The 18,052-nt window shown below is 45.6% G+C and overlaps 2 protein-coding genes and 1 long non-coding RNA gene across 5 annotated transcripts in view; 2 read left to right on the top strand and 1 right to left on the bottom strand.

Moving 5' to 3' along the window:
• Positions 1-18,044, bottom strand: part of LOC127007767 (uncharacterized) — a 25,663-nt gene extending 7,619 nt beyond the window's left edge. The window contains exons 1-4 of one of the 3 annotated variants that reach the window (XM_050879056.1): positions 17,936-18,044; positions 7,924-8,011; positions 391-516; positions 115-194 (exon numbers count right to left, since the gene is read on the bottom strand). In XM_050879056.1, the coding sequence (XP_050735013.1) occupies positions 115-194; positions 391-516; positions 7,924-8,010 (293 nt within the window). In that variant the 5' untranslated portion in view covers position 8,011; positions 17,936-18,044. Of the gene's footprint in view, positions 1-114; positions 195-390; positions 517-7,923; positions 8,012-10,584; positions 10,625-17,652; positions 17,748-17,935 lie in introns of those variants that run through there. The other 2 variants (XM_050879055.1, XM_050879054.1) reach the window with 2 other exon arrangements.
• Positions 14,604-17,565, top strand: LOC127007768 (uncharacterized). Its single transcript, XR_007760516.1, has 2 exons — positions 14,604-15,875; positions 16,738-17,565. It is a non-coding gene; the product is annotated as an uncharacterized LOC127007768 (long non-coding RNA).
• LOC127007765 (ATP-dependent RNA helicase DDX42-like) overlaps positions 17,912-18,052 on the top strand; it is a 31,745-nt gene continuing 31,604 nt past the window's right edge. The window contains exon 1 of the mRNA XM_050879051.1: positions 17,912-18,052. The gene's annotated coding sequence lies outside the window, so the exon portion shown is untranslated.

The following is an 18,052-nucleotide window of genomic DNA, read 5'->3' as shown; positions in this document are numbered from 1 at the left end:
ATTTGGGACAATATATGCAGAGCTATTTATAGTGAAATGCCCCTCTACACACACACACACACACACACACACACTGTCACCTGTGTGTGTGTGTGTGTACGTTCGCAGCCTCACCTGTACACCTGGTTGAAGAGCGTCTGGTTGGGGCACAGGAAGGAGTACTTGGAGCCCCCGGGTACGCACCAGTGCCACACCTGTTGATGAGACACAGGACCTGCTGTCACCTGATGGCACTCTTGTTATCATCGTTACTACTATTGTCAGCACTATTATTGTTATTTTTATCATTATTATTATTATTTTTATTATTATTATTATTATTATTATTATTGTTATCGCCTGTAAAGCGAAAGCGGCTCCCCAGCCTGAGGGCCGGGCGGCACCTCTCACCTGGCACTGCGCCTCGGGGTCGGCGTAGTAGCCCGGCACCTTGTCGCCGCAGGTGAAGGACAGGCCCGGCGGCACCTCAGAGTAGGTCGGGTAGTCGACTCCGGCCTGCCCTGCCTGCCGCCGACCCTGGGGAGGAAGGCAGCGGCGGGGGGTTGGTGGGGGCACAGGGTATGGTGGGGGGGAGAAAGAAGAAAAGGAGGAGGAAGAACACGAAAAGGGGGGGTAGGGAAGGTTTTGAAGAGGGCGGAAAGGATGAGGAAGGACACGTGGGGGAGGGGGGGGGGGGGGAAGGGAGGAAAGGAGAAGGAAAGACACGTGAAGGGGGGTGGGGAGAGTTTTGGAGGGGGGATGAGGGGAGATGAAAAGCAGTAGCCGGTGGATGTGGTAAAGGGCAATGTGATTCCTTGAAGACGGGGAATGAGGGGTGGAGTATTATCAGGAGGGTAGTAATAGAGAGAGAATATCGATATGTGTGTGTCATCCATTCTCTCTCTCTCTCTCTCTCTCTCTCTCTCTCTCTCAGTAATGCCTACCACATGTTTTTTTACCTTCAATCCCCCTACCGTGACCGCATGAGTTAGACAGCCGCGTCATTCATGTATCGATAACTATCAATAATCGGTAACGTGTTGAAAAAAAATATCGGAATGCGGTATTTGTCTCAGGTGAACGAGAATGTTAATTATGGGGGGCGTGTTCTAGCATTGTGAGAACCAAAGGCGTGTTGGCTCGGTGCTGCATTTTGTCGTCCGCTTCCAAAAAATGCGTATCGCCCGCTGTATATTGGCCCAAACTATATTATTTGTTTGAAGATGGCCACCACCTTTCAATCTGTCATTACCTTTAATTAAGAACATGATTATATTAGGTTACAGCGGATCTCTTAATTCATTTATCTCTTGGCCAGGGTGATCGACGAGCCCCTGAAAGATTGTCACAGTAATAGATATTGCTAACGACCCTACAATCACGGTGATGCTGGTGGTGGCGCACGTGGCGGTGGTGGTGGTGGTGGCGATGGGGATGCTGGCTGTGTGGGTGTACCGGACGCGGCAGGTGAAGAAGCGCCCGGAGAGGCAGCGGCAGCAGAGGAAAAGGAAAGACAAGACGACCAGTGCGGAGGTTGTGCGGATATACCTTTCCCCAGAAGCTGAGGAGGCTGCCGTGCCCTCCCTGCAGGGCCACACCGCCGTGCCGCTGCGTGGCTTCAACCTCCTCCCCGCCTACGTGAACCAGCGCTATTGCGAGCTCTTTGTCGACTGCGGCACCAGCTCGGCCATCATGAAGTACCGGCGCGCGGAGCACCTGGGGCTGCTGAGCCAGGTGGCGTTCACCAAGGTGATCAAGGTGAAGATGTGGTCACGGCAGACCCTCGCCAAGATGTTGGTGGTGAAGGCCGTGTCCGTGGAGCTGCCCGGCGGCGTCTCCTTCCCCTGCACGTTCCTGGTGGCGCCCAAACACAGTTCCATCAACTTCCTCAGGAACGACATATTCCTGGACAACGCCACGCTACGCCGCGCGCAGGCCGTCCAGTGCTTCTCGCCCACGTCCGCCACGCTCTTCTTCCCGCGCCCCATGCCCCCGTGGCGGCCCCGCACCAGCCCAGACTCACAGTTTGTGCTTGAGCACGCCTGCCTCGTGAGCTGCCGCCAGCCCCAGCGGCTCAGGATGCACGTGGACACTGGCGCCAGTACTTTCTACGCCTCGAAAAAATACTACCGCTCGGAGACGCCCGTGGAGATGGTGGTGGCCAGGGACGATGCCATCCAGTGGAAGGAACTCGTGCCCGCCCCCACCACCACCTTCGACTTCATCCTGGGCACCCGTCCGCTCGCCAGGTACAGCGGCGTGCTGGACTTCGCGATGGAGCACTTGTACCTCAGCATTGGCGGCCGCGTCTACCGGACGAAACTCAAGCGAAGCCGAACATTGTAACCTCCCGTTTTACCGTCCTGCCAACCTCTTTGGTCCTGCCCCCTCCCAACCCTACTCATCCTTACGCCCTGTAGCCACCCGCTCCCCCCCCCCCCCCTCAACGAGTAAACAGACGAATAGAAACCCAGCACGTCGCACCTCACCTTTTCCTCTTGATTAATGTAATTGCTTCCACTTTTTCATATTATGCCCCAAACGACCCTCAACATGGGGGTTGTTTTGCTGCTCGCCGCAGCGTCATTTCTACGTTCATTATTAAAGGCGTGTTTTTACGGGTGTTTACGATTCGGCCCTCTGTGGTGCATGTTACCTAGTGTAATGATCGGGTGCGTAACAATAGCTTAGCAGCAGCCTTAGCTTAGACATGCCAGCGTTTAAACCTCGCCCGGGGCGCTGACTGAGAAATAGCGTGATTCTGCATCTGCTGTAGAATCAGATGCATGCAAGGCTCATTTAGAAAGTCGCATCCATTTTCCCTGCATCATCCTCTTCACAAGCTTCCCCAAACGCTTCTTAGGTGGATAATGCACCCAAGATCTTGAATGTACCTTTGTCTCCACGCCCGGCTGGCAGGAGCACGCCGGGAGCAGCGAGTGTCATGAAGCAGCCTACGCAACATATTGCAAAAGAGTAAGAAACACCCAACAACTGATAACCCGCGAGTAATGATCGGAAACCTTCCTCGCGGTGAAGGAGGCAGATTAAGGGGTAAACAAAGAAACATGAAGGCAAAGAAGCCCTCAACAGTATACTCCCGTGAAGACAAATGCCAAAAAGATGAGCTGTCACATTAAGTTGCAGAGGCGTACTGATCCTCCACCCCCATGATCGGAAACCTTCCACGTCCATTTTCCTGAGTGTAAAGGAAACAGACTAAGGACTAAACAAATAAAGATAAAGAAGAAGCAGCCGTCAGCAATTTACTCCCTTGAAGACAGAAAAGAAGAATGATCAGATTTAGCTCCCGAGGTGTCCTGATCCTCCTCGCTCGGGCTGTGTCATTACCGTGAAGAAAGATGCACGAGTATTCCTCCACTGTGGACGGCTGCATGGCATGGCTCGCTCGCTTCCCTGCACTTCAGTCAGTCACGCAAGAGGCCGATTAAAACTTGTATTATTATGAATTAGTGATATAGGACGAGAATCAACTTGTATTCTGCCGTCATTCAACTACAACGGAAGCGTCAGTTAAACCCTACTATTCTTCCGTCCTTTAACTAGAACGGAAGTATCATTCATATCGTATCATTATGACTCTTAGAATAATGCAGGAGGATAACGTTTAGAATAGAAGAAACACCTCATTCACTTGCGTTTCATCCTTCCTTCCTACGACTTAAACGCTTTCATTATGTTCACCGCGTTCTTCTGTAACTCCTCCTGTCCTCTTTTTGTTGTTGTTGTTGTTGTTTTAGCAGTGTTTGGGGGATCTCTTCTGTTTATATTATACCCTTGGACTGTTTCCTTCACCATGAAAAAAAGGTCATAATTGGAAAGTTTTCGAATGCATTTTCTCTCGTGGTCTTTTCCGCTTTCTCCCTGAAAAGTAAGCAAATGACTAAAAGTAAAGTAGGTAAAGTTAGAAGCATACGCGTGGCCTCAGTGCTCGTTTCCGTAGCATTAGCCCTTGAGCCGGTGGTGGGTAATCTAATGTTAAAAAAAAAAGAGCTATACAGTATACGATAAAGATAATAAGTCCGACGTTACCAGATTGTCGTACTCAGCCTCTTATGCTTGCCAATTTCCGGTCCAAAAGCTGTCTCCTCCACCCCAATAACTGTCTTTATACATCGTTATCGTTAAAATGGTTAATTGTTGGTGTTTCTTGGCAATAGTTATGGGTCAAAAAAAAAAAAAGTAAATACGATGAACTTAGTACGATAATCTGGCAACGGTGGTAATGACAATGAAGTTTAGCGCGCGTTCACACCGTATTGTTTCTAACGTTATGAGCGATTCTGAATGTAAAATAATGGCATGAGATTACGCTTCTTGATTGATAGCTTATTGTTGCAAGTAAACAACAAAGGAGAAGAGAGGAACATGCCATCCCAACCTCCAGACAGTACAGAGTGTGATTATACAACTAAGGATACATGTGCTTTTTTATTATTATTATTATTATTATTATTATTATTATTATTGCATCGTTAGGAGCTGAGTACCGTGACAAATGTTAACAAGGATGAGTGGCGGGAAGACATTACATTATATTGCCTTTTATTTCATCAGCTGGGCGAATGAATGAATGAGAGAGAGAGAGAGAGAGAGAGAGAGAGAGAGAGAGCATAATCCACCATGAAGGCACCACACCCTCCACCTGGGACTTATAACCCTTCATTACACACACACACACACACACAAACGAAAGCGAGGGGGAGAGAGAGGAAGCTGGTTGTTGAGCGCGGGACACACACACACACACACACGATGAAGAAAGAGAGTGAAAGTTGTAAATAAAGAATAAAAAAAAGACTTTCCTGTGACCCTCCTAAATGGTTGACGTGACCTCGTATAGTACTCTCTCTCTCTCTCTCTCTCTCTCTCTCTCTCTCTCTCTCTCTCTCCGGTAATTACTGTGGTGGTCTTACTGTTATGTTCTAGTGGTGGTGGTGGTGATGGTGGTGATTAGGTAGTGATGGTGGTGGTGATGATGAGGTAGTGATGGTGGTGATGGATGAATGGTTTAGGATGATTGGTAGTTTTTAAGGGTGGTGATGCGTCTTGGTGATGAGGTGGTGATAGATGGTGAGTCATAATGGTGATGGGGTGTGTGATGGAAAGAAGAGTGAGATGGGATGATACGGGATGGGAAAGTGATGGTAGGAGATGGGAAGGGAAAGAATGTGATGGGATGCTTTGGGATGGGAAAGGAAGTGAAGGTAGGAGATGGGATGGGACGGGAAGTGGTGGGATGTTGTGGGATGGGAAAGGAAGTGATGGTAGATGGGATGGGACGGGAAGTGATGGGATGTTGTGGGATGGTAAAGGAAGTGAAGGTAGGAGATGGGATGGGACGGGAAGTGGTGGGATGTTGTGGGATGGGAAAGGAAGTGAAGGTAGGAGATGGGATGGGAAGGGAAGTGATGGGATGTTGTGGGATGGGAAAGGAAGTGAAGGTAGGAGATGGGATGGGAAGGGAAGTGATGGGATGTTATGATATAGTATACTTGATGGGAAGAGATGGGAAAGAAAGGGATAGGATGTTAGGTACAGTAGTCTTGATGGGATAAGATGAAAAAAAAAGGGATGGGATGTTATGATATAGCATACTTGATGGGAAAGAAAGGGATGGGATGTTATTTATGGCACTTGGTGAGATGGGATAGAAGATTAAGGAATAGGATGGGGATAGGAAAAGGAGTGATGGGAAAGATAGGGATGGGATGTAATGTTATGGTGTTTGGTGTCATGGGATGGGAGATAAAGGAATAGGATGGGGATGCGACAAGAAGTGATGGGATGTTATATAATTATGTGATGGGAGAAGAAGCAAAAGGATGCCACGTTTCACTATGAGATAAAAGTGGGGGAAAAAAAGTGATGGGAAGGGAAAGGAAGTGATATCATGGGAGGGAGGGATCGACAAGTTATCTTATGGGATGGGAAGGGAATTATTGGAGCGTTAAGTGATGTTACAGGATGGGAAGTAAAATTATGATATCTGACGGGACTTGACTGAACGGATAGCATGGGAAAGGAAGGACTCGCGTGTGTAATAGCCAAGCCTTTCCTTTTTCCTGTCACTCATTGTTTGCTTCTTTTTTCACGTGTTGTCATCAATTAAGACTCGTCCCTGGATTTTGTGGTGGTGGTGAGGGTGATGGTGGTGGTGGTGGTGGTGGTGGTATGTCAAGGCTAGTTATTGTTATTGTTATTTGCGGTGGTGATGATGATGGAGGTGGTGGTGATGGGTGTAGTGGTGATATAAAGAACACTCTCTCTCTCTCTCTCTCTCTCTCTCTCTCTCTCTCTCTCTCTCTAACAATGGGAAATCGTGTTTATCCGGTTGCCTCCTAATTATATACAACTACCACTCGTTAAATGAAAGGAGGAGGGCGAGGAGGAGGAGGAGGAAGAGTAGCAGGAGGAGAAGGGGCGAAGAGCAAGTTGTAGGAGGAAGAGGGAGAGTGGGGTAGAGGGTGAAGGAAGGAAGGAAGAGGAAGAGGAGGAGGAAGAAGAAGAGTTGCAGGGGAAGGGGTGAAGAGCAAGAGGTAGGAAGAAGGGGAAAAGAGGGTAGGGGGTGAAGGAAGGAAGGAAGAGGAAGAGGAGGAGGAAGAAGAGTATAGCAGGAGGAGGAGGGGTGAAGATGAAGGAGGTAGGAAGGAGGAAAAGAGGGTAGAGAGTGAGGAAGGAAGGAAGTAGGAGGATGAAGAAGAGGAAGGAAGAGGAAGATGAAGATGAAGAAGGAGCAAAAAGTGTGTCGAGAAAAGAAAGGATATGAAGCGGTTTCAAAATGTACGAGATTGTATGATAATTATTGTCGTCTGGAGAGGGAAAGCCGAGGAGGAGGAGGGGGGGGGAGGAGGAGGAGGGAGGGAGGTGACAGAAGACATAACTATTGTGTGAAATGAATTGTGCAAGAGCAGGTACTAAAGAGAGAGAGAGAGAGAGAGAGAGAGAGAGAGAGAGAGAGAGAGAGAGAGAGGCAAACGGACAGACATATAGACAGACGGACAGCTTGGAAGACAGGAAGAAAATACGAAAGCGGAAAAGTAATAAGAGAATGAAAGAAAATGAGAACAAAAGAAACAATAAAAGACTAACTGCGAATGGAAATGAGAGAGAGAGAGAGAGAGAGAGAGAGAGAGAGAGAGAGAGAGAGAAGCGAAAATACCTAGATACAAAACCCAACCAGCCAAGGAGCAAACAAAAGTTCCGGTGCATTGCTTCATAACTGCTTCGCGGGATTCGAACCGTGGCTCGCTCGTCTGGCATCTGGCGGGGCGGGGCGCTTAGGGGGGAAGAGAGGGGGAGGAAGAGGGTGTATGGGGGCAGGGGATTGGTGGGAAGGGAAGGGGGAGGCGTTCACACACACACACACACACAACGGGAACTGCCCACAAACACACGCACAAACGGAGCTTCGGTTTGTCTCACTCTGCTGCTTCGAATTATTTTTTTTTACTCTTCTTTTTTATGTATTTTTATTTTATTTTTGAGATCCGTTTTTTTTGTGTGTGTTTTATCTGGTCTTGGTCTTGTTTGTTTTGTTTTTCGTTTTATTTGTTTTATTTTTGTCTTGTTTCTTCTGTTTTATTTCGGTCTGCTTATTTTTTTTTCTTTTCCTTCTTATATGATTACGCTCTCTCTCTCTCTCTCTCTCTCTCTCTCTCTCTCTCTCTCTCTCTCTCTCTCTCTCTCTCTCTCTCATTAAAATACTCCTCTAAACCATTTCCCTGTTAATTAAAGTTCCCCCATTTCTTACACACACACACACACACACACACACACACACACACACACACACACACAGATAGATAGATAAATAGATAGATAGATGATTCACATAGATAGATAGCTAACACACACACAGATAGATATAGATGGATGATTTACATAGATAGATAGCTAACACACACACACACACACACTTACCCTGGAGGAGGCGGCGGCGGCGGCGGGGGGGAGGGAGAGGCAGGCTGTCACCATGAGGAGGCACACGAGGGGCGACCGACGGGCCATTCTGAAGGGAGGACACGAGGAGGAGGAAGAGAAGGAGGAGGAGAAGGAGGAGATGACATGTTATAAGCGGAGAGAATTGTACATTTTTAGACGAATGGAAAATGGAGCAAAAGGAAGAATGGAAGAAGAGGAGGAGGAGCAGAAGGAAAGGAGGAGGAGGAGGAGGAAAGGATGTCACGTTATAAGAGAAGAGAACTGTACGTGTTGAGACGAATACAAAATTGAGCCAGAGGAAGAAGAAGAAGAAGAAGAAAAGGAGAAGGAAGAGGAGGAGGAAGAAGAAGAAAAGGAGAAGGAAGAGGAGGAGGAAGAAGAAGAAAAGGAAAAGGAGAGGAGGAGGAAGAAGAAGGAAAGGAGAAGGAAGAGGAGGAGGGAGAAGAAGAAAAGAAGGAAAAGGAGGAGGAAGAAGAAGAAAAGGAAAAGGAAGAGGAGGAGGAAGAAGAAAAGGAGAAGGAAGATGAGGAGGAAGAAGAAAAGGAAAAGGAAGAGGAGGAGGAAGAAGAAGAAAAGGAGAAGGAAGAGGAAGAGGAAGAAGAAGAAAAGGAGAAGGAGAGGAGGAGGAATAAGAAGAAAAGGAGTAGGAAGAGGACGAGGAAGAAGAAGAAAAGGAAAAGGAAGAGGAAGAAGAAAAGGAAAAGGAAGGGGAGGAGGAAGAAGAAGAAAAGGAGTAGGAAGAGGACGAGGAAGAAGAAGAAAAGGAAAAGGAAGAGGAAGAAGAAGAAAAGAAGAGGAAGAGGAAGGGAAGGAGAGAGAATAAGAGGGGAACAAGAGCTACAAGTCTAAACGAATGGAAAAAGAAATGAACAACAAGAACTAAAGGAGGAGGAGGAGGAGAAGGGGTGAGGAAGAGGAAGAGGAGAGTTATATACGTACAAAGAGGAGGGAGGAGGAAATGCTCACAAAAAAAGGAGGAAGCTATATGAGGAAGAGAAAGGAGATGAGGGGAAGGCACTTACAGATCGGGGGGAAAAAAAAAAACGGGGAAATTAGTGAAGGGGAGAATTGGGTATAAGAAAAAGGAAGAGCTGTCTATCTATATCTATCAATCTGTCTATATCTAACTACCTATCTACCCTATATCTATGTCTATATCTATTCCTCTTATCATCACATGTTTATTCTGTACCTGGCGTCTTGAATGAAAGGCTTGACGTGAGGTGAGTGAGTGAGTGAGTGAGTCTGTCGGGCAGGTGTTCTAAGTAACGGTACACCTTTAAAAGACTCACGTTACCTGGCATTCTCTTTTTACACCGCTTCACGTCACTGTCAGATATAAGGTTCACTGCTGGAAGTTTGGTGGTTGGTCTTTATAACGCCTCCCATCTTCCTCTTCCTTCGCTTCTTCCTCTTCCTCATGTCACCGTCAGATAAAGTTCACTGTTGTAATTTTGGTGGTTTGTCTTTATAACGCTTCCCCCCCCCCCCCTCCTCTTCCTCTTCCTCCTCTTCTTCCTCTTCCTCTTCCTGTTCATCTTCTTTCCTCTTTCTCTTCTTCCTCTTCATTCTCCTCCTTTTCTTTTTGTTCATCTTCCTTCTCTTTTATAACGCTCTCTCCTCCTTTTTTCTTCTCTTCTTCCTCTTCCTCTTCCTGTTCATCTTTCTTCTTTATAACGCTTCCTCCCCTTTCTTTCTTCTCCTCTTCCTTCCTCTTCCTTCCTCTTCCTCCTCTTCCTCTTCCTCCTCCTTTACCTGTTTATTCCATCTATCCTATTCTATTCTATCCTATTCCATCCTCCCTATCCTGTATACCTTTCTTCCTCTTCTGCTGTTTTTTTTTTTTTTCTTTTTTAGTTCATTTACCGTAAGCTATAAAATGACCAACGTTCCTAGTGTGTGTGTGTGTGTGTGTGTGTGTGTGTGTGTGTGTGTGCAACCTGCTCGTGACCGTACATCAGTTTGGGCGTCGTGGAAAAAGTCGTTCGTTCGTTCGTGCGTTTGTACAACTCGATCGGGGGTCAGCTTGGTCGTTGCGTCATGTATGTATGTGTAATGTATGTATGTATGTATGTATGTATGTATGGGTGGGTGGATGGATGTAGTATTGATAGATGGATGGACGGACGTATGTATATGTGTTTATGTATGTATGTTTGTATGTATGTATGTATGTGTGTATGTATGTATATGGGAGATGCTTCAATGATTCGATATGTTGCACTTTTTGGTTCGAGGTTATTATTGTTGTTGTTGTTGCTTTTGTTCTCGATGTTATTGTCTGAACACTTAATTTCCATCCTCGTAAAATTAATATAGTACACGAATCAAGAACCGAAACTAAAGATAAAATATAAAAAAGCCTGATATACTATAATTCTAATGAGAGTTTAGTAGGGGAGGAGAAACAGAGGAAGAGGGAAAAGGGGAATGATAAAGAAGAATAGCGAATAAAAAAGGGGAAACTGAAGAGAGGAAGGAAGAGGAGAGGATGATAAAGAAGAAAAAGGTATAAAGGAAAGGGGGAAGTGATGGGGAGATATGAAAAGAAGGAAAAAAGGGAAGAGTAGACAAGGAAATGGGGGACGAAGGAAAGAGCGGGGGCGGGGCACACACACACACACACACACACACACGTACCTTACATGCGTTCCAACACAACACAAGGCAAACACTGCATCGTAGCACCAACCACGTCCTGTTATATACTCGCCCTCCCTCCCTGCCTCCCGCCCTTCCCATCTCCTTTCCCACCAACGGACCCTCCCCCCTCCTCCCCCCTCCCTGCTTCATCGCTTGCCTCACCTCATCTCCTACTCATCCTTCCCTCTCACCTTCGGCCGGAGTCTGCAAGGATGAGGCAGGGAAGGAGGAAGTGGGGAGAAAAAAATTAATATAGTAGAGAGAGAGAGAGAGAGAGAGAGAGAGAGAGAGAGAGAGATGTGAAATGGTAGATAGTTTAAGAGATAGATAGATAATTTTAGATAGATAGATAAGATATATATATATATATATATATATATATATATATATATATATATATATATATATATATATATATATATATATATATATATATATATATATATATATATATATATATATATATATATATATATATATATATATATATATATATATATATATATATATATATATATATATATATATATATATATATATATATATATATATATATATATATATATATATATATATATATATATATATATAAACATTAATTGATTGATTGTTTGATTATGATCTATACATTTCAAGTTAGAGCTAACCTGTATCTTCATTTTTCCATCCTTCTCGCTCTGGACGCGCCTTCTTTCGTCTGTAATTCCTCAGATCCGCGACGTGAACGTTTTCAAAAGGGGAGCATCAAGACACCTCGTGACAGACAACAGAAGGGCGACTGTTTTCTAATTATATATAGTACACTAAATCAAAAAACATTATTCACAATGCAACCGTGAACCAGATGCATTCACACTCACACCCATACACACGTCACTCAACTACGCGCTAAACCCGCACTAACACAACAACGACAGCAATACACAGACGAACAATACAGATCGCGTGACACAACGTTATCCAAGCACCTTAATGTAGCCAAGTACCCGCTTCATTAGGAGAGGCGCCAGGTGCTTGCAACAGGTAAAGGCAGAATCATGTAACAGTCACGATAATGATAATACACCTGTTTGTATGTAACGCAGACGCCGGGGAGACAAAATTAGCTTGCCTCAGGTGTGCATTAAAGACGTGTGCTAACCCACCTAATTGGCCTTACGTGAACAGGTTATTACAGGTGAATTATCTCTCTCTCTCTCTCTCTCTCTCTCTCTCTCTCTCTCTCTCTCTCTCTCTCTCTCTCTCTCTCTCGTTATCTCTGTTGCTGGGTGTAATAATACTAATTGGTGGTGTTACGTGATTTCTTGCCTGTCTGTTGAAGTGCTTTATGAGGTGTTAAGCGGAAGAGGAGGTGGAGGAGGAGGAGGAGGAGGAGGAGGAGAATGAAAAGTAGAAAGAAGATGGATGTGCAAGAGGAGGAGGTTGAAAAGGAGTAATAGGAAGAGGAAGAATAGAAGAAGAAAAGGATTATAATGAGGAGAGGGGGAAGAAGAGGAAGAATAAAAGGAGGAAGAAGACAAGGAAAGGTGAAGAATATTAATAATAATGAGAAGGAGGAGGAAAAGGAGGAGAAGAAAAAGAAGAACGAAGAAAGTAAAAGATCAAGAGCAAAAATGAACAATAAGAACTACAAGATGATGATAATGATGATGATAAAAAGAGGAAGAGGAGTACGAAGAGGAGTAAGAGGAACAGAGAAATAGAGGACAGAATCGATAAAGAAAGAATGAAAAATGAAGTACAGGAGGAAATGAGGAGGGAGAGAAGAAAAATTAAAGTGAAAATAATAGATAAAAGGAAGAGAAGAAGGAGATAAACAGGAAATGAAGCAGATGAGGAATATAAAAGAGGTAGAAAGGAAAGATGAAAGTGAAGCGAATGATTAAGAGGAAGGAGAGAATTAAGAAGGAAGGAAAGGGGAAGTGATTGATGAACGAATGAGAAGATGGAGAAAGTGAGAGATGAAAGTGAAAAGGCTGAATACAAAGAAAGGGAAGAAGGAAGGAAGTGATAAATGAACGGATGAGAAGATAAAGAGAAAAATGAGAGGAAAAGGTTTTAAACAGAGAATGGAAGGAAGGAAGAAGGGGAAAAAATGTGATAATGTAGTAGATGGAAGAAGAAAGAAAAAAAGAAAGAAAGAAACGGAGGAAAGTGTAGATGTGTGTGTGTGTGTGTGTGTGACTGAAAAAAATACCCATGGAAGAATAAATGAAAGAAGAATGTTAGAAAAAAAGGGAAAGTTAGTCAGGGAAAAAAGTGAGAGTGGGTGAGAATTGGGGAAAAAATAATAATAGAAGAAAACAACAAGAAAAGCGAAAAAGAGCGAGAACAAGAGGATGACATCAATAAGGAAAAGGAGGAGGAGGAAATAAGAACAGGAAAAGAGAAAAAAAAGACAAAGGAGGAGGAAAAAGACAAAGAAAGAAAAGAAGAAGAAAAAGAAAAGAAGAAGAGAGGAATATAAGAAAAGAAAAGGAACTAAGGATTAACGGTGAAAAAGAAAAAAACAGGAAATAAAGAAAAAGACGAAGAGAGGATGGGAAAAATAACAAAACAAAGGAAAAAAAAGGAGAAAACCACCACCACCACCACCAACAACAACAACAACAACAACGGTAATACGAAGATGGAAGAGAGAAAAAAGACGAAGAAAAGAAGAGAAAAGGAGAGAAAAGAAAACGAAAGCTGTGCCACCATGTCACCTCCCATTGAATAAACAACAACAAAAAGAAAAAAAAGAAAAAAAAGGAAGGCAGGAAGAGAAGACGACTAAAGAACTTCGCACGAACCAAAACAAAAGAATTGACTCGAAAAGAAGAGATTACCATTACAACTATCCTGTGTGTGTGTGTGTGTGTGTGTGTGTGTGTGTGTGTGTGTGTTCTTCCCTTCTGTCTATCTGTTTCTGTATCTTTCTGTTTATCTGTATTTTTCTATCTATTATATTTGTCTTTTTATGTATCTGTTTATCTATCTGTCTGTCTGTCTATATGTCTTTGCCTCTGTCTGTCTGTTTGTATGTCTGTTTATCTGTCTGTCTGTCCACCTGTTTGTCTCCGTCTGTTTTGTCTGTCTGTCTGTGTGTGTGTGTATGTGTGTGTACCTATTTGTCTTTTTGTTCCTCTATATGTATGGCTATTTGTATGTCTGTCATTATCTGTCTGTCTCTTTGTCTGTCTGTCTGTCGTTAATCGTAATCATTTAGCTGTCTCATTGTTTCGTTAAAAAAAAAAGTAGTGTGGGAAAAAAGAAGAGGAAGAAGAGGTCAAAGAAAGTTTATTGTTGTTGTCGTTGTTGCTGCTGCTGTTGTTGTTGTTGTTGTTGTTGTTTAAGGCATTCATCATCATCGCTATTATATATTGTCATTATCGTTACTAATTTATCGGCTGTCTCTCTGTGTCTGTCTTTTCTCTCCCTTCTTTTTCTTCTTCTTCTCCTTCTTCTTCTTGTTATTTTTTTACGTCTTCCTCTCCTCCTCCTCCGCCTCCTCCATCTCAAACCGAGTCATTCGCCTTTGGAACAATCCTCCTCCAGAAGTAGGACCATCAACTCATTTAAGAATCAAATCGACCATCATTTCGTTGCATCAGGAGTAAATTGAATACGAAGTACTTTCATCTGCTCTGCGGGTACCAAGTGGCTGTCGAGCAGATTGAACCACCAGAGCGGCCACCTCTTAATGACCCAATATCCTTCATGGCTTAGCAAAAGGCCATGTGTATGACCGAGTTAAATAATATATCGTTAATATCGTTAATAAACTATTTTAGATAAATGTAGGTAGTTTTATCGAGCTTTTTCCTGTTTAAAAGACCCATAAACATTAACATTTAGCCGGCCATTAGTGGAGGGCCTACGATGGACTGTGAGGTATACGGCCCCGCCTTCATCCGTGGCTACGAAGAACCCTTCAGATTGTACATAAGAAACGATATCATATGTTGGCCTTACCATGTAGCAAATAGTTTAGTAATACTAGTAGTAGTAGCAGCAGAAGTAGTAGCATCAGTAGTAGTAGTATTGTAGTAGTAGTAGTATAGTCGTAGTAGTAGTAGTAGTAGTAGCAGCAGTAGTAGTAGTAGTAGTAGTAGTAGTAGTAGTAGTAGTGGTAGTAGTAGTAATAGTGGGTGCCGAATATGTTCCCTCCTGGACATGTTCCCCCTTGGACATATTCCCTTCTGGACATTTTCCCCTCCGGACATTTTCTACTCAATTATCTGTATAATAAGAGCGAAATAATAAATAAATGAATAGTAAAACAGACTACTAAAGATAAGGAACATATAATAAAAAAGAAATATGGGAAGTAAGAAAGAAAGAGGGAAACAGAGGAAGTTTTCGGATGTTCTGTGCGCGTTCCCGAGGCCCTTCGACTTTCCATCCCAGAAATGATGAACGCGGTGAGCAGCGCATTTACAGTACTTACGATTAATTTCATAATCCAGTCTGGTAGTTTTAAGAAGCGAGTTCTTGCATTCACCCTCCCCGAGCCTCGGCGGGGATAAGGAGCGCCAGCGAGCCCAAGGTCTCGCTGGCGAGCGTGGCAGTACTGGAGGGCTCCCCGAAGGGCACCTTGGTGTTCCCCGGGGCGTCCGCGGAGGTACCGGAGATCTGCACGGGTAGATGGGGCTCGTCAGCCGTGGTAGGCAGTCCATCTAGGAGAGCAAACTCCGAACAATATACCCGGGCAGGTGAGGCTCGTTAGCCGTGGTAGGCAATTCGCCTAGGAGAGCAAACTCCGAACAATAAACCCGGGCAGGTGGAGGTCGTTAGCGTGAGCAGTTCACCTAGGAGAGCAAACTCCGATCACAAACCCGGGCAGGTGGAGATCGTTAGCGAGAGCAGTTCACCTAGGAGAAGGAAAACTCTGACCACAAACACGGGCAGGTGGAGCTCGTTAGCCGTGGTAGGCAGTCTGCCTAGGAGAGGGACAACTCCGAACAACAAACACGGGCAGGTGGAGCTCGTTAGCCGTGGTAGGCAATCTGCCTAGGAGAAGGACAACTCCGAACAACAAACCCGGGCAGGTGGAGGTCGTTAGCGTGAGCAGTTCACCTAGGAGAGCAAACTCCGATTACAAACCCGGGCAGGTGGAGCTCGTTAGCGTGAGCAGTTCACCTAGGAGAGCAAACTCCGATTACAAACCCGGGCAGGTGGAGGTCGTTAGCGTAAGCAGTTCACCTAGGAGAGCAAACTCCGATTACAAACCCGGGCAGGTGGAGGTCGTTAGCGTAAGCAGTTCACCTAGGAGAGCAAACTCCGATTACAAACCCGGGCAGGTGGAGGTCGTTAGCGTGAGCAGTTCACCTAGGAGAGCAAACTCCGAACAAAAACCCGGGCAGGTTGGGCTCGTGAGCCGTCATAGGCAATACACCTAGGAGAGCAAACTCCGAATAAAAACCCGGGCAGGTTGGGCTCGTGAGCCGTCATAGGCAATACACCTAGGAGAGCAAACTCCGAATAAAAAACCCGGGCAGGTTGGGCTCGTGAGCCGTCATAGGCAATACACCTAGGAGAGCAAACTCCGAACAAAAACCCGGGCAGGTTGGGCTCGTGAGCCGTCATAGGCAATACACCTAGGAGAGCAAACTCCGAATAAAAAACCCGGGCAGGTTGGGCTCGTGAGCCGTCATAGGCAATACACCTAGGAGAGCAAACTCCGAATAAAAAACCCGGGCAGGTTGGGCTCGTGAGCCGTGGTAGGCAATCTGCCTAGGAGAGGGACAACTCCGAACAACAAACACGGGCAGGTGGAGCTCGTTAGCCGTGGTAGGCAATCTGCCTAGGAGAGGGACAACTTCGAACAACAAACCCGGGCAGGTGGAGGTCGTTAGCCGTGGTAGGCAATCTGCCTAGGAGAAGGAAAACTCCGAACAACAAACCCGGGCAGGTGGAGCTCGTTAGCCGTGGTAGGCAATCTGCCTAGGAGAGGGACAACTTCGAACAACAAACACGGGCAGGTGGAGCTCGTTAGCCGTGGTAGGCAATCTGCCTAGGAGAGGGACAACTTCGAACAACAAACCCGGGCAGGTGGAGCTCGTTAGCGTAAGCAGTTCACCTAGGAGAGCAAACTCCGATTACAAACCCGGGCAGGTGGAGGTCGTTAGCGTAAGCAGTTCACCTGATTACAAACCCGGCCAGGTGGAGGTCGTTAGCGTAAGCAGTTCACCTAGGAGAGCAAACTCCGATTGCAAACCCGGGTAGGTGGAGGTCGTTAGCGTGAGCAGTTCACCTAGGAGAGCAAACTCCGATTACAAACCCGGGCAGGTGGAGGTCGTTAGCCGCGAGGCAGTTCACCTAGGAGAAGGATAACTCTGACCACAAACCCGGGCAGGAGGGGGTCGTTAGCCGTGGTAGGCAGTCCTCCTAGGAGAAGGAAAACTCCGAATTCAAACCAACACACACACACACACACACACCAGCCGGGCAGGTGGGGCTCGTTATAGGCGTCGTAGACAATCCACCAAGGGGAATCAACAATAAAAGGATAATAAAAGCGAACACACGAGAAGAACTGAAGAAGAATATGAAATTAGAACCGGACAAAAAAGGATAATATAAGATGGAACACCGAATAAAGGATAGTTAAGAACACAACATCGAGAAAGAATAAGACACACGCGGATCATCCAGACTGAAACAGAAGACCAAAAAATGGATGGTATAAAAAGAACGGAGAAAAGATAACGTAATAACAACGCACAGAAAATAACGTAGAAATAAAACACCAAGAAAAGGAAAATAAGGAAAATACAGAAACAACATCATTGATACCGCCGCTCCGTGGGCGGTAGGAGAATGAAATGACCCTTTTCGTAGACGCACAGTATAATGTGGTCCAAGCTGTCAACAATAACATTTACCGCCAGGACCACAATCACGACGCTCCAAAACGCCCGCGTCTCTGAGCACTAAGCCGGGCAGCTGAACACTTCACTTAGCATCTAACGTTCAGCATTGTATTTCACTTACTATGTCACTTATTAATCTATAACAACAGACAGTGTATAATCAGGTAAATAAGCAAAGATAGAATTATACTACGGCAGGCGCTTGCCTTACGTATTCTGGGCCTACTAAAATGTCTCCGTCTTTCCGTTCCTTGTGTTCCTCTGGGTGGAGCTCCGCAGAGGCAGACAGCGAGGCCGAGAAGGGACGTCTTCCCTTCACCGTTATTGTTAGCTGGCGCCCTCTTCCTCGCCTCCTACAGCGCCCCGAGCGCCCCATCATACATGTCGAATCAATTTGAATTCCGCGCCGCTTTTCAGGTAGCAACATGCCGCCTGTGATGAAGTAGGCCAGACTCTCCCATTCCGTGGCTCTGCTCACACCCTGCATACATCACCTGCACGAGGGTGGGCAGGACGGTGACCCCGGAGTGCAGGAGGCTGCCTGCGGTGGCGTAGGCGCCGGTCTGAAGCCTCACCCCAGCCAGGCCCTCCCCCACCCCTGCCAAGACCCG

This window comes from Eriocheir sinensis, chromosome 36 (assembly GCF_024679095.1).
Source record: "Eriocheir sinensis breed Jianghai 21 chromosome 36, ASM2467909v1, whole genome shotgun sequence".
NCBI lineage: Eukaryota > Metazoa > Arthropoda > Malacostraca > Decapoda > Varunidae > Eriocheir > Eriocheir sinensis.
Note: the sequence above shows the minus strand (reverse complement) of the source record. Positions and strands in the feature narration are given on the sequence as shown.